The sequence below is a fragment of the Physcomitrium patens genome, chromosome 17 (genome assembly GCF_059467195.1).
Source record: "Physcomitrium patens ecotype Gransden chromosome 17, ASM5946719v1, whole genome shotgun sequence".
NCBI classification, from domain to species: domain Eukaryota; kingdom Viridiplantae; phylum Streptophyta; class Bryopsida; order Funariales; family Funariaceae; genus Physcomitrium; species Physcomitrium patens.
This window is the reverse complement of record NC_143426.1, coordinates 7,391,622-7,406,905: the sequence shown is the minus strand read 5'-3', so window position 1 is coordinate 7,406,905 and position 15,284 is coordinate 7,391,622. Positions and strand designations below refer to the sequence as shown.

General features: G+C 35.6%; 2 protein-coding genes and 1 long non-coding RNA gene across 5 annotated transcripts; 2 read left to right on the top strand and 1 right to left on the bottom strand.

The window, feature by feature from the left end:
- Position 1: 1 nt before the first annotated feature.
- On the top strand, positions 2–507 carry LOC141046468 (uncharacterized). The gene is made up of 2 exons (XR_012219481.2): positions 2–91; positions 329–507. It is a non-coding gene; the product is annotated as an uncharacterized LOC141046468 (long non-coding RNA).
- A 1,578-nt stretch (positions 508–2,085) lies between these two features.
- On the top strand, positions 2,086–5,009 carry LOC112294105 (protein EXORDIUM-like 5). 3 transcript variants are annotated; one of them, XM_024544272.3, is made up of 2 exons: positions 2,086–2,685; positions 3,110–5,009. In XM_024544272.3, exon 2 carries the CDS (start codon positions 3,315–3,317, stop codon positions 4,365–4,367), a length of 1,053 nt encoding a protein of 350 aa, XP_024400040.1. In that variant the 5' UTR covers positions 2,086–2,685; positions 3,110–3,314; the 3' UTR covers positions 4,368–5,009. The 3 variants fall into 3 exon arrangements, with proteins under 3 accessions (XP_024400040.1, XP_090099796.1, XP_090099795.1); XM_090243670.1 differs by having other exon boundaries at positions 2,297–2,529; XM_090243669.1 differs by having other exon boundaries at positions 2,387–2,599.
- A 3,651-nt stretch (positions 5,010–8,660) lies between these two features.
- On the bottom strand, positions 8,661–11,715 carry LOC112294347 (phosphoglycerate mutase-like protein). Its single transcript, XM_024544662.3, has one exon. It carries the CDS (start codon positions 11,051–11,053, stop codon positions 10,244–10,246), a length of 810 nt encoding a protein of 269 aa, XP_024400430.1. The 5' UTR covers positions 11,054–11,715; the 3' UTR covers positions 8,661–10,243.
- Between the last annotated feature and the right edge of the window lie 3,569 nt (positions 11,716–15,284).

Here is a 15,284-nt window from a genome sequence, read left to right as displayed (position 1 = left end):
GATCACAGAAAAAAAAAAAAAAAAAAAAAAAAAAAATCAGATGGCAAAGTACCTCTCTCAAAGTCTCAACCAGCGTAGCTATCAATTTGAGGTATGATTGAGGTTGTCTTGTTGTTGATGTTACAATATAAGTTGCCTCAACTATGAGGTCCCTCACTGTTCACGGTAAATCTGTCATATACAGGGACGAAATAACCCGATTTTGGCTTTCAGTACCTTCTGAATTGAAACATTTGTTGAATTGATGGATTTGTAGAACTTCTGGCTTTACCAAAGAACCATCCTACTGAAACTTGCTTATTTTTATTTGTTTCCCGACTTGCTGTAGGAAAGGATCTTGGCACACATGCAAATGAAGAGCCAAAACTTACACTGCATTGACAGCTTTCAATGACTTTGGCATTCACCCAACCCAAGCATCGAGTTTTTGTTTGAGATAATTTTAGTGGTCTGCTATTGCTCATACAACTAAAACCAAATTTAATGATGTGACTCCTTACCATTAAACGGCTCACAAATCATGCTTCGATGAATTTTTTTTTTCACCTTGGCGCATCACGTTTGAGCATTTCATTTAAGCAAGGTTCTCATGCTTATGAATGATTTGTATTCTTCATTAGCTATAAAAGAAAATAAAAAATTAGCTCAAGAGATGTAATTGTCTACAAATATCGTTTTCTTTAGTTTGCAGATCAAAATCTAACTAAAACGACATATTCAATGAATGAAATTACAAATAAAATAATTTACAGTAACTTCTTTTACTTGATCAAATATGATGTCTTTGTAATAGAGGATACAGAACTACGTAAAGTGTTAAATCAACCATTAAAATGATAATTAGTAATTTAATCTTCTTTTAATAACTTCATGGGATTGTTTGTTTGTTTTTGTTTTTGTTTTTTTATATATATTTAAGAAAATAAAAGGTGCAAAAAGTAATTTGTAGCTTATTGTTCCATACATAAAATAAAAAATACAACAATATTTCATTGACAATTTTGGTTTGAATAAAGAATATAAACATTTATCACTACTTTCAAAATACATAAATAACATTATTTTAAAATGCTATTGTCCCCCATAAGTACTTTTTTTTGCTAGAATAGATTTACAAGTGTCAAATAAATACATGCATGATATCATGTGCTTTACAACATCCAAATTTACAGCCTGCTTTGACATAGTGGCTATGGAGTTTTTTTTCACTTGCTTTAAATGCATAATCAAAGTTTGCATGTAAAACTCATTTTTTACATTGTATGTTTATTTATTTATTTACTTACTTAATCTCCTGATTTCGAAAAAAACTTAATTAATATGTTTTAGTAATTTGCACATAAAAAAAGTTTTTACATAATGATATTAATTGGAAGTGCTTCTCTTGCTTTAAAATTTAAAAAATTAAAATTGTTATAGAGTTTAGTATTCATAAGTTTGGTCATACCATATTTCCATCTTCTTTTTTTTATAATTAAATGTGAATTCCTCAATGAAATAGAAATTCCCATAGCTTTATGGTCACATTGAAAAAGCTCCAACCACAGACCATCATCATCAACATACATCTCTCCACTTCCTACTGAGTATGCTTACATATTAATATCATATCCTTATTAGAGAACAAACAAACAAACAAACAAACATCACTGTGGGTGGTTTCTAAATCCCAACCCAAACCCCCTCAAACCCCACAAAAGAAGAAGAAGAAGAAGAAGAAGAAAGGCCCTCCCTCTCTCCCTCCTTCTCACCACCATTAGGGGAGGGGGACGACGGAGGACGGACGGACGGACGGACGAGCTGACGGACGGGGGCGTTGCTTGAGGATGAATGAATTTATGATAGGATTAATGGATGAATGAATGTATCCATTCCCAATGCCCCCTACGCGGAGTTCAAAAACAGGCCCGCCTCGGTCTGGTACCCGCGCCTGCAGCCCAGAGAGAGATAGAGGCAGAGACAACGAGTGCTGCTGTCCACCACCAGCAGGAGCAACTGCTGCAGCAACAGCAGGAGCCTGATGATGTGAGACGACGATGAAGAAGATCGTGATCATCGTCGTCGTCCCTGATTGAGAAATGACGATCGCAAGGGAGGGCTTCTTCTTCGTCTTCGTCGACTTCGTCTCATGAGCTGGGGCCAGCTCACACTGTTTGTTGCTGCTGCTGCAGGGAGTGAGGGAGTGAGTGACTGAGTGACAGACAGACAGACAGACAGCTTCCTGCCTTCCTTCCTTCCTTCCTTCCTTCCTCCTCCTTGTTGTGGCGAAGCTTCAGACCCCACTTTCTCTTTCAGCTTCCATGGTGCTGTGAGGGTTTCCAGCACGGGTTTGTAATGACAATGCGAGGAGTCGTTTGAAGGACGGAGGTTTAGTGTAAGACCCGTTTGCTGGGTGATGCGATTGGGCAGCGTCTGGGGTCGAGCTGTTAGACAGCTAGCTGTTCCTGGGTCCGGGTTGGAAGCGGATCGGTTCTTCGGAGGCGTGGTGTTTGGATGCGAGAAAGAGGCATTCATGTTTGCTGACATTGGGTGCGTGGGTGTTGGGTGCGCGCAATGTGCTTGGTTCTTGCTGGAGTAGGAGCTTTTGATTGTGCTGGCGGTGGGTTTTTTTTCGTGGACTTCGCATTGGTTTTCGAATTGCTTACTGTAGGGAGGTGGCGAGTTTGGAGAACCTGTGGATTGTAGGTGAGTTATTAGGTCGCTTTTTACAATTCTGCCGTCTCCGCTGGCCAGCATTGAGGATTTGCGTTATGACAGTGTTTTTTGTTTCCTGCTTTTTGGCGGCTGTTGTACGCTATCTTCGTTGGCTCTAACTTCAGGCACGCTCTCTAGCTCCCAATGTGGCTTCCTCTGGTGGTTTAAGGGTTGAATGCATTGATGCCTGTGAGGACTTCTTCAAATTGGAACCACAAATTAATAAATGGCAACCGTCTTGCAGCGAGTGCACTGTCAGTTCCCGATACGTTCAGTGCTTGGAATCTAGTGTTTGCTACATGAAGAATGAAACGATTACAATAGTGCGAGAGAGAGAGAGCGAGAATGATCGTACACACTCACGCCATCGCACATATTATTGCCTTGCTGAAATCTTTTTGCCTTCCTTTCACAGGTCGGTAGAGAGGCGCGTCCATCAAGCTGGAATGCATGACGGAAGGGAGTTCTAAGCTCGATATACTACCGTCATTATCTTTGTTATATGCTCAACTGTAGTCGAGTAATTCCAAAGCCCCTCGGAGCAACTTTGAGCTCCTAGGACTGGTCAAATCAACCACAGATCACATTGCTGTTCAACCCCTGAGTACCCTCCATTGCGCATGACGATCACTTTCAGCCTCATGATGAACTATGGCATTCATCGCCCCTTACTCGTCCTCCTATTCGCAGCCATGTTGGTTAATGCAGCTCCTGCCACCTCTGATAATTCCCTGCTTTCGACAGTTTACCGACCATTCAGGCCATGGTCAGGCAGTGAGTCGAGAGATTCTAAGGCTCTAGTCCAACAGCTCCAGGTCAACATGCAGTACCACATGGGACCAGTGCTCACATCGGACATCCACGTCTACATCATCTGGTATGGGGCGTGGAAAACCTCCCAGAAGAGTATCATTCGCGACTTTCTGAGCTCCATCTCGGCTCCCGCTTCCCTCCCCGGCCCCTCGGTGCAGCAATGGTGGTCAACTGTCCAAAAGTACACGGATCAAACGGGCGCTAACATCAGCTCGTCGATCACTGTGGTCGGTGAACATGAAGACAACGGTTACTCTCACGGGAGAGAGCTTTCCCGTTTGAGCGTGCAAGAGGTTATTCGCAGCGCATTGGCGGAGAATCTCGGCACTCTCCCAGTAAACACTAAGGGGGGTCTTTACATGGTCCTCACTGCCGAGGATGTAATGATGCAGGACTACTGCCGAGCAGTATGTGGGTTCCACTACTTCACGTTCCCATCGAAAGTGGGTTACACTCTGCCCTACACCTGGATTGGAAATTCGGGGAAATCATGCCCGGAGACATGTGCTTATCCATTTGCAGTGCCCCAGTTCATGGCGGCCTCCATGTCCCCACTCAAAAGCCCAAACAATGATGTTGGTGTCGATGGCATGGTGAGCGTCATTGGTCACGAGCTGGCCGAAATATCTAGCAACCCGCTTATAAACGCCTGGTACGCGGGAGAGAATCCGTCAGCCCCCAGAGAAATTGCCGATCTCTGCGAGGGTATGTATGGGCCGGGTGCAGCAGGGGGCTACCCGGGCACTGTGGCTGTTTCCCAATTCGGCGCCAGCTACAACATGCATGGGGTGCGGGGGCGGAAGTTTTTGGTGCAGTGGTTGTGGAACGCAGACACGAATTCCTGTGCAGGGCCTCTCTGAATCGCCCAACGTCATTGACCACTCATATGGCGATCGAATCTCTGTCTAAAGGATCAATCTCTGAACGTGTCGAATGTTGGCAAGCTGCTTTCACTATTCAGCTGCTGAGAACCAAGTGCCGAGGAATAAATTCGTTATCTCAGCGGGTTATCTTTGCGAGGGTCGAGCCTTAGCTGGATTGGAACTTATGTACTTTTCGACCCACTGACTGCACCGACTCTAACCGAAATCCCAATCTTCCCAAGTTGCTTGAATTTCCCGAGGTCCTGACTTCAGTTTCGACTGTCCCGGCTTCACGCTGTAGTCAGCCACCATGACTTTCTCTGACTCTGGAACCTGCCGATATGTGAGGTTTCTTCATAGCAACCAGTTGGGAAATTGCTCGAGTGCGCAGATTCTCACATCTGTAACATGACAGTCTGGTACTCTCTCGTAATCACGATCCGACGTGGCATGTTTTCATGCTTGATCAGCACATGAGCTGTCTCCGGTTGCGTTCTAAACTTAGCTACACTACAGAATTCTATCGAAGCAAGTCATCCCAAGTGGGGTTGTGCACCTATAGCAACAATAGCATTGGAAAAGTAAGATTTTGGCGCCCAATTGTGAAATTTCTCATTGCAATATTGTGCTTTTTCCTTCCATGTGGTTTGTATCGTCTTTCTCCTCTTTTAAGCAGCATTCATTTGAAGATAAAATGCATCCGTGATCTGCTCTGTTTTGACATGAGTTGTTACGGCATTAGCATTGCGGAACTTGAATGGCTGCTGTAGTTTTGTTTTCCAAGTATGTTGGTTGACATTAGAACAAACATACTGTGGTTCTTGAATTATGCACATAATTTTGTATCACAGATCTGTGTGTAGCGATGTAGTCTTCATAACGTTTATTTCAGAATCGTCATAAATTACTTACTAACATATTAATTTGCATTAACTTCAACTTGGTCAAAGTTTGGTTTACGTAATGTGCATGTTTTGGTAATAATTATCTTGTTTTGTTTTTTTTGAAAACAAAAGAGTGCAAATAGTGGAGGGTGTAACATGTTATATTCATAGTACATAGCACCACCATTTTTTATTAATAAGGTACTATATTTGTAACTGGTTCACAAAGAGAAAAAATAAATAAAATTAAAGTGATTGTATTAAATTCTTTTAATCTTTTAGAGAAGATAAAAGTATCTTACAATTGAAATAGATGATAACTTTCTTGATTACTACACCCTTCCAATAAGGGCAATTTTTTTCCCTTTTTTAATACAGAATATTTGTCAAAAACTCATCAAAAATTGTTTCTTATATTAAGCAAATTATACCAAGATAACAAGAAAATATTTTTTTAACTCATAATTATAAAACGGAAATTTTAAGTTGGCAATGATTAGTTATCAAGCTTTAAATATAAAATTGCATGTCTTTTTTAACTCTATTTATATTCATATTTTCCATTCACAATTAATTGTGTCCTATATTAAGTCTTATATGGGATAAGTAGAACAAATTGTGTCTTATGTAATATAATGTAGGATGAAGTTTCCAATATCCAATATTAAAAGGATTTGGTAATTATCATTTTTTTTTCATGTATTCTTTTAAATATAATAAGATGTAAAATTTTAATAACTATTTTTATAATACTGTAATAAAATTTAATGTATATTTCATCTTTTGGTTATTTATTTTTTAAAGAAGCTGCTTGTAATAAAACTGTAACATGTTTCAACACAATTTTAAAAATTATGTGATGGTAATAATATCATAGGGTTGAACATAAAAGACTTAAAATGTTTCTTAGTATGTTGAATTTATATGTAAAATTTTTAAAAAAACCACTACATTCAAATTGTTTGGTTTAAATATCAATTAAAATTATATCAAATATGATGAAATAAAGTGTAATATATACTTATAATATTATTTTTAAAATTATATTAAAATTTTAAATATTATTATTTAAAAAATAAAAAAATAATAAATTTAAGAATAATTCTATATCAATAGTAAGGTTATTTACATCGAATTCTTCAAAATATAATTAAAAAGTAAAGTTTAAAATATTAAGTAAAAACAGTTAGCAATAAAAGTTTAAATGCAATGAATCAAGGATATTGCTAATGCCACCACAACTTACCATCTATTGATGTTTACTATAGTCACAACCTAATTCAATGAAATTACAAGAAAAGTTGGAATGTTTTATTACAAATGCATGTCTTATAGCTAATCAAGACTTTTGCACATAGGTAATTAAAACATAACAACTTACAAATGTATAAGTTGTTGTTGTATTGTAATACGACTATTTGGTAAAATATATATATATATATATATATATATAATTTAAAAATATAAATATATATATATATATAATTATTGATGGAATTAATTAAAAATATAGTAAAAAACTATTTTAAAAAATATAGATAAAAGTCACAAAATTAATAAAAAATAATTTAGTATTAATATTATTTTTTTCTTTAAAATACTTCTCTTTACTTTGTAGGGCTATAAACAAGACAAAACAAAGTAGATTAGCAAAAAACAAACAAGAGGCATCTTTAGATAAAAGTAAATAGTAGCTTTAAGCAAAAAATATCTAAAAAAGATTGGTTGTGAATCAAGGTTGAAATTAGACTAAGAGACACCAAACTGTGCACTTACCATTAATGTAGAGTTTTTTTATTGATTGGTGAGCAATATTTAAGAGCAAACTTGATAGGATTTCTTTAAGCATTGATTTTGAGTAATTTGAGTGAATAATGACTAGATAGAAGTTTTGCAAAGTTAAGGTTGTTTTGGATGATGGTGATTTTTGAAGAATAAAAAATAAATCTTATTTATGAAAAAAATTATAACTTTTCTAAGAGATTTATAAATAAAAATTAATAGATCTATAAAAATAATTATATTGAATGTGCATTATGAACTTAAACTTAATTAAATGGTTAGATTTATGACTATTGAAATTTAAGTATATTAAGTTCTTTAAAATTGGATTTTGATAGTTGATCAAGGTTTCTACAATTTTAATTAATTGGCCAATTGAATTGAAATGATATTTTTGTAAGTTAATAGTTAACTTAGTTTTTAACATCTATGCAAAGTTTTATATTAAGTAAAGAGTGAAAAATAGAGCTATTAATACTAAAAAATTGACATCAAGATTAGAAAAAGTAGACAACTAACACATAAGCATATTATAAATTTTTTCTTCTTATTTGTAAGTTTAATTTTCTTCAAATTATACCTTTTAATTTTCTTCAAATTTGTAAATTTACTAATTAGTAAATTTAAAGGTATAATTTTTTTGTATCAAGATCAATAATTTACTTAATAATTATTAGAATTTTAAATTTGCTACAAAGTTTAATTATGGTTGATTGGAATTAGCTAAGTTTTAATTAGGATTTGCTTAAGATTTTCTTAAGATTTGATTATAACTTGATTAAGATTTTATAAGATGTACCAAGGTTTAATAAGGATTCAATTAGGATTTACTTACAATTTCTTGAAGGTTAATTAGAATTTGATTAGGATTTTTTTATGATTTCTTCAAGATTTTTTTAAGATTGATTAGGATTTTTTCAAGGATTTTTAATATTAAATTTTGTTTAATTCTAATAAATCAAAGTTTAGATTTTGAAAGAAGACTAGATAGAATTTTTATAAGTATTAATTTAAAGGAATTTAAGTACAAATTGAATTTATGAGAGCTTTGCAAAGTTTGGGTTGTTTTAAGTGACTTTGTTTTAAGTTGAATAAAAATAAGATTAACTTTTGGTGAATTATATGAGTTATCTAGCAAATATATTGATAAATATTTTTAGAATAAAATCCTTTGTACTCTTATAGTTAATTTTTTATATATATATATTTATAAATTTTTTGATATCAAGTTAATGGTTCAAGAGAGATGAATTCAAGCTCAAAGATTTGTATTGAAGTTGAAGAAGAAAGATAGCTAATATCCAAAAAAAATTGTAAATTGTTTCTCTTTATTTTTAAATTAGATTTTCTTAAACTTTGTGTACTTGTTGTTAATTAGAAATTTGAGATGTATGAGAAATTTGAATCAAGATCAAAAGTTAATGTAAAACTTATTGAGGTTTGAAATCTAGCATAGTGTTTATTTAGAATTTGATAAAGGTCAGTTAGAAATTATTTTTTATTCTTTTAAAAAAAATTATAATTTCTTTAATATTTTTAATATTTTTATTTAAGGTTTATTTTTATTTTTATTCCTTTAAGATTATTTTTGATTTTTTAAGGATTTTTTTATTAAAACTGTTAAGGTTTATTTGGAGTTGAATATAGTGTGATAAGTTTGCTCAGGTTATTGAAGATTATCAAAGGATCATGCAAGATTAGAGTTTAAGAGGAGTATATAAAATTATTAAGTACTATTTGTCAAATAAGTGGCGGATTGTGGTGACAATAGCTAAAAATACATTTACAAAAATATATAAATACAATGAGAAAGGAATTTTCTTACATTCACCAAAATAAACAAATCAAATTCTTTCATTTAGGGTATTGCTAATACCACTATAGTTTTAGCTATTGTCACCAATAAAAATCAAATGTATCGCCGATGAAGAAAAGCTACACAAGGGATGCATGGTGGGCAAGATGATTTTCGTCTACAGACATTGCTGTGCACCTTCTGCTGCACCGATTGATGCATGAAGCACCGTCACGCTGTTACAGCCCACCAAACAATCAATGGGTGGTAATGAAAGCCACAACTGCTTGAATTGCTCCACACATGCCTGGTGTTCCTTGGAACAATTTGTGTCCCCCGATGTCCTCCACCGAGCTGGTGTGGTACATGTGGTAATGAAGACCACCACCCGAACTTCAACCGAGATCTTTTCCATGATCACGTTGATTCGTTCCATGAGACGGCACCGTTTGTGAAGTACAACCAGCCCTTCAAGTAAAGCACCACGCTCCCATCGAAATTGACAGTGGTGCGTGCCCGCACTGCGATTCAATCTGAGTTCTCTTGCTAGTGGTAGCCTCCATTAGCTCCTACACAAGCTCGATTGAGTCTAGAAACTGTTCCATGTTGGATCATCGATGATCCAACATCTGATAGTTTCGCTACATCTCGTTTAACATTACTCGTTGATTAAGATATGATTTATCCACATTGGTATGTAGGGAAAATATGATTCAAGAATAAAAAGCGCAAAATCAGCTTTTCATTTGATTTAGAGTTGTATTTTGTTTTATGGTAAGTTTATGCTTCAAAATAAAATAAATCTTCACATATTCTAATATAATATTTTTACTTACATATGTTTAAAATAAAAACAAACTTAAAAAACACATATTACTTCAATTCATATGATATGTGTTTTACTTCAAAAATAAAACCTCTTTTATAGAACCAAGACTGAATATTGCACTTTTAAATCAAATAAGTTGACACTATCACCAATTCAAATAAACACCTGAAGTCATTTTTATTCCGATTCAAAAATATATTTATATATATATATATATATAAATAAATTACAATAGCTGAGTTAGTTCATCAATTATTAACACATGAAACATCTGATAATTTGGATTGGTGCAAGAAACCATTTTATATTAACGTCTTCTAAAATAGCAAAAAGTTACCCCCGAAAAAGGAGTTTCCATAAAGTCAAGCTGAAACCCACCTCCCCCCAAAAACACATGCAAATAATTATGTTAAGGTTTGTAATTTAGATATTCATTGTAGAATTGTCACCCAAACTCAATAATCCAAGCCCCGGATCAATTCACATGATCAGTTCTCCACAATCTAGGTTTAGGGTTTCCCCTAATTCCCTCTCACGATTTAGGGTTAAGGTTTCACAGGACGCGTTCTCGCAATTTAGAAGTTCACTGCCCTGGAAAATACTTTGCAGAACATCCAGCGAAATCCGTTTTTCCGAACGGTTGCTCGATCCCGACCTTGTCAACCAACAACACCGACCGCACCTCGCAATTCGCATAGCCGCCCTGCAACTCCTCCTTCACCTGTCTCGACAAGTCTGCGCCGAATAGCCTCGTGAATTCCCAAATGAACCCGCTGTGGCTCACCACTGCAATCTTTTGCTCTGTTTGATTCAACAACCAATTAGCGAAACCCCTCGCGCGGTATCGTACTTCCTGCGGTTGCTCTCGAGTATCAGGCTTCCAATGGATGTCTTGGTCGCTCAAAATGTCGGTGAAGTCTACCGCAGGGTATTGGGTTTGGAGCGTTGTAATGTCTTGTCGACGATCGCATGGGTGGATGCCCAGATGCTCCCGGCACCATTCCACGGCCATGAACTTGGGACAGCATTTGGATGATACGCTTGGGTGAGTACCAGCGACGTTGGTAAGCATGAGGGCTGTGTCGGTAGGCTCCGAGGAGCGAATCGGTTTGCCTGAGCCAAAGACACCAATGGCAGTCTGGATGCAGCGAGAGAGCGGGGAAGTGACGACGAGTTGGGGCTTGATGGCTCCCGTAAGGGTGACGTGCTCCCGGAGGTATTGGGCCTGATACCAGCCTAAGTCGGTGAGAGGCGCGTCAAAGTAGGCTTCGGATTTGTAAACGCTATCATCAGGTGATTCGAGGCGAGCTTTGTTGTGGGTTGCTTGGCCGTGGCGGACGAGGTAGATTACCTTGCAGCGGGCCAAGGGATAGGCCCCAGACGCCTTTGTCATCTTGAATCACGTCCAAGTCCCACAGCTTGGAATGGCTTGTATCTTTTAAAAAACAAGAACCGGAACCTAATTCATGGGTTCGGAAATTAAGCGTTGGTATTGTGCTTGTGATAGTCTTTCTTCACTATCAAGTGATAAAACTTTTCTGCGCCGTGCTCCCAGCGCTGAGCTCACCGTAATGTTCGTGAAGTAAGCATTTGAATTTTAAATCCAGCAACGCATAGGGCTCGATGGTGGAAACTAGAGTTAGGGTCTGGTTTGCGTTGAAGGCGTCCCTTCGGCTCGAAGAGTTGGCTCTGGCGATGTAGTTCAAGCTTTTGCAAACAACATGCCCTTTCAGTGAATGTTGCTGATTCAACTTCGGTGGCAATCTGAATAGAATATGAACGCGGAGACCAGCTTCACAGGAGAGGTAGAGAGATCACTTTTGCAAAACTTTAATGCAGTAAGGAGAGTTGCATGCGATCGTGGATTTGGGGTTTAACACAGTTTGAATCTTGAATCTGTCTCACAACGTCCTCTTCATGTTTTGTTGTGTATGTTTTTACAGAAAGTGTTCTGGTTTTGCTACTCTAGTGAACATCGAATCCTCAGTTTCTGATATCATTAAGACTGTTATTGTTCAGGAAGCATGAATGGTATTTTAATGTATAATACAGAGTAATATTACTCATTAGCGGCAGTTAATGGTAATAAAAATACTAATATTGTAAAATAATTTGTTTGTGAAGTTTTCCAGTATTTGTACAAAAGGTCCTTTGTTATTATTCTAATAAAATGATTTTTATGCAGGGTTGTTTTTTATTTATTTATTTTTTTCATCGCCTCACAGCTTGGACTTGTGGCGATGGTCAATGCCTGGCCAGTCGTTTTTTCATGTTGAGAGTTTAGAATTGATCAATGGATGGTTGTATAACATGTGTAGAATATATAATATAGTGTAGAATGTATATGTATATATATATATATATATATACACACACACTAAAAGGTGTGTTTTTTTAATTTTAAATTGAGATTATTTAACAGCAAGCTTATCATTATTAGTATTTTCATTATAATATTATTATTGAATCAAAATAATAAAATAATATCTAACTTTTAAAAAAATAGAATTTTAAAAATGTAAGGGAAGAGTTGAATGACATTGAAATTTAATCTTGATCTTTAAGAAAAAAATTAGATTGGTAATGGTAATAAAAATACTAAAAACAATCATGTATGAAACATTTGGTGCTTTCTATGAAAGATTAAATTTTAGATTTTAAATAATAAATATTTTTCAAATAAAAAAATTATGGTATCTCATTAATTAATCATGTCAAACAATATTTACATGCTTTTATAAGTTTTAATAGATTTCACACATTCTAATAGTATGCAAATAATCAATATTGCATAATCAATTAATAACTTGGAGTTGGTATAAGTTACTAATATTATATTATAGTTTATTAATTTATCTTGATATTTTACACAACATGTGTTTTGAAGTTAAAAGGCAAACAGTGATGTATTTTTTATCAATATTTTGTATTACAAAATTAATCAAATCAAATTAAATTATGATATAGTGCAATTAAAATTTAAATTCAAGGGTCATATTTAAATTTTAATCACTTTTTTAACTATTTTTTTAATTAAGTGGTAGAATTATTCATAATTGTACAATATAACTTTTGTCTTAGTAACATATTTTTTTCTTTTCATAATTTTTTATACATTACATTTTATATAATAATAATTTTTTATTTACTATTGAATAATAATGTATTAAATATTTTATTATTTTTTAGTCAAAATTATACATATTAAGGAAAAAATGGATTATTAAATATGATTAATTATGTTTTCCTTCATATAGTGATGGTTAGAAATTTGTCAATGGATGATAGAAATTGTCACAATGGCTTATCGACGTGTCCGAGGAGCCATACACTACCTTTAAACCAATGTGGGACACTTTTACAAAGACATGATGGCACTAAGTTTACACCAATCTCAATGGAACAAATGACTCTTTTATTCCCTAAGCAAAATAATCTATAGTCATATAAGTAATTGGAGTGACTATGGGTTTTGATGAAATCACTAGCATTCAAGGTGCTATTGCACAAATAGCCAACCAATCAAATCAAGAGAGCCTTGAAGTACCTCCAATGGTTTTTTATATGCCTAATTTTTTTCTAAGCACCACTTAATATCTTACTTTTGTTGCAATGCCACTGCTAGTTACCCTAGTAGCTTTTTTTGGCACAACTTTGTAAAATCTACTATTATTTTGTAGTACAACCTGTGCGTCGTTGGCGCTTAACTCGCGATAATTTTACTTCTCCTTATACTGCAAAATTCAATTTGTCTCGAAGTCATGAGTTATCTCAGTTTAGATCAGTGCTTGGTGGAGCTTCATGCACTTGCTGTTGCTATTCTTCATTCGCATTCTTGTTAGAAATGGCTTTTGGTCAAGACTATTGGATTTTTGGAGTTCTTACAACAAGTTGTTGTATGCTACCTCTACTACTTCTTCTTCTTCGGATGCTCGTTGATGGGACAAATGTGCGCATTGTAGAGTTGCGTACTGGATCCTAACACAGACGGAGAGTCGCCACAGCTCTCTTTGATCAGGGAGATTTTACAAGTGGTCGGGTTCATCTTGATTTTGGTATAAACTTTCAGTGTTATTTCGGCTTCTGCTTCTTCTTGCAAATCCCATATTGATTTACACACGATTACAGCTGATGCATGATTATGATGCTCGTGCTATCGTACTTTTGCGTATTTTTTGCGGTCGTAATTGCAAAGTTGGCATTTCTTCCTTTGTCTGTCCGTAAAACGACTTGGTCCCTCAGTGGAATCAAGCAGGCACACTGACTGTTAAAATGTGAGGTTGTTCCTGACGAAGGTTCATTCTCCATCTGCTTGAATGTGTACTCTCTGAATGAGTCATCTCGGTATCATAAGTGGTTGACATGCACCATCGCCACTCTGCTTTTGAAACCTGGCCTTACTATTGGACTTTGAAGTTCCTTAGTGAGCAGCTTTTTTTTGTTCTTTTTTTCTTTTTCGTTTGTGGTATTCTGTGCAGTGTACATTTACCAACATGATGTTTTCTCACTCAGCAGAGTTGAGTTTTCTTCGTTGTCAAAAAGTGCTGAGCGCACTCATGTCTAGTAGTTATTGCTCTCTCCTTGCAAAATATCTCCAACCTCCGCGTTGTCTTCACAATCTGGTGTTCGGTCGCGTGTGCATGGCATGGACCTTAAAGAGCCGAATCACTGACGTCTTTTCTTTTTTCTTTTTTCAGATGATCGTATATCAAGCTGCTTCGATTGGTGGTTTAGTATTCTGGTTTAACTGCAGGTCTCAGTATTTGCAGAGGGAAGTGTATGATTGGAACTCTCAGGAAATTCGGTATTTGTCTATGGTCGGGGAAATTTTCAAGAGGCGCTGATTGTTATTAAATCTACCTTGCACCTACTCTTCTACGACACAGGAGAGGAAATTCCAGAAATATTTAAAGAAACCTAGGTCTGTGAAAAGTTAAAAGTTGAGATTTGTGCAAGATCTTCTAACCACGGTCAAAGAGCCACAAGAGAAAGTAAAACAAAGATGGGAGGATTAAAAAAAATGACGAAAACTTTAAGATGACAAAAACAATTTCAATGATGTTTCATTCAAAATTAAAATTTTGACTATTTTGAAAGAGCTGTTAAAATGAGAACTCGCAAGGTCATCTTTGACTCAACATTTTGATGATGTCTTTGACTAAAAGAACTTTGCAATCTCTTCTTATCTTGTGAGTTGTTCATGGCTAAAACAGATTTGAATTTTTGAATTTTTGGATTTTATTTATCTGTTTATTTATTTCTCACGTGGAAAAGTGTAAGGCAACACTATTGCGAGGATTCTTTGCTTTCAGTGGAAGAGAAGTCCTCCGAGATGGTTTGTGTTGGCCATAACTTTGATAGCAGTTGGAGAGAAAGCCGCGCCAACTTGCAGGGCATTGAAATTTCTAGTCGGAGTTCCGAGAGTGTAGAGTGAAACGAACGATGTATAGATCTTGCATGAGACAGGGTGATCGAGGTGTACAAATCTGAAAGTGCTTATTGGTGTTGCATCTCTAAGCAACGTGTGGCACTGTTGAAGCATCCAATGGAGGGGAATTCGTCATGGTTCAAAGCAAAATTCACCTTAGATTTCGCTGTGACAGTTAGAATCGTCAAACCTATGA

Coding starts and splice junctions, on each gene's coding strand:
- LOC112294347 (XM_024544662.3), bottom strand. CDS start 11,053: ATGACAAAGGCGTCTGGGGCCTATCCCTTGGCCCGCTGCAAGGTAATC.
- LOC112294105 (XM_024544272.3), top strand. CDS start 3,315: ATGACGATCACTTTCAGCCTCATGATGAACTATGGCATTCATCGCCCC.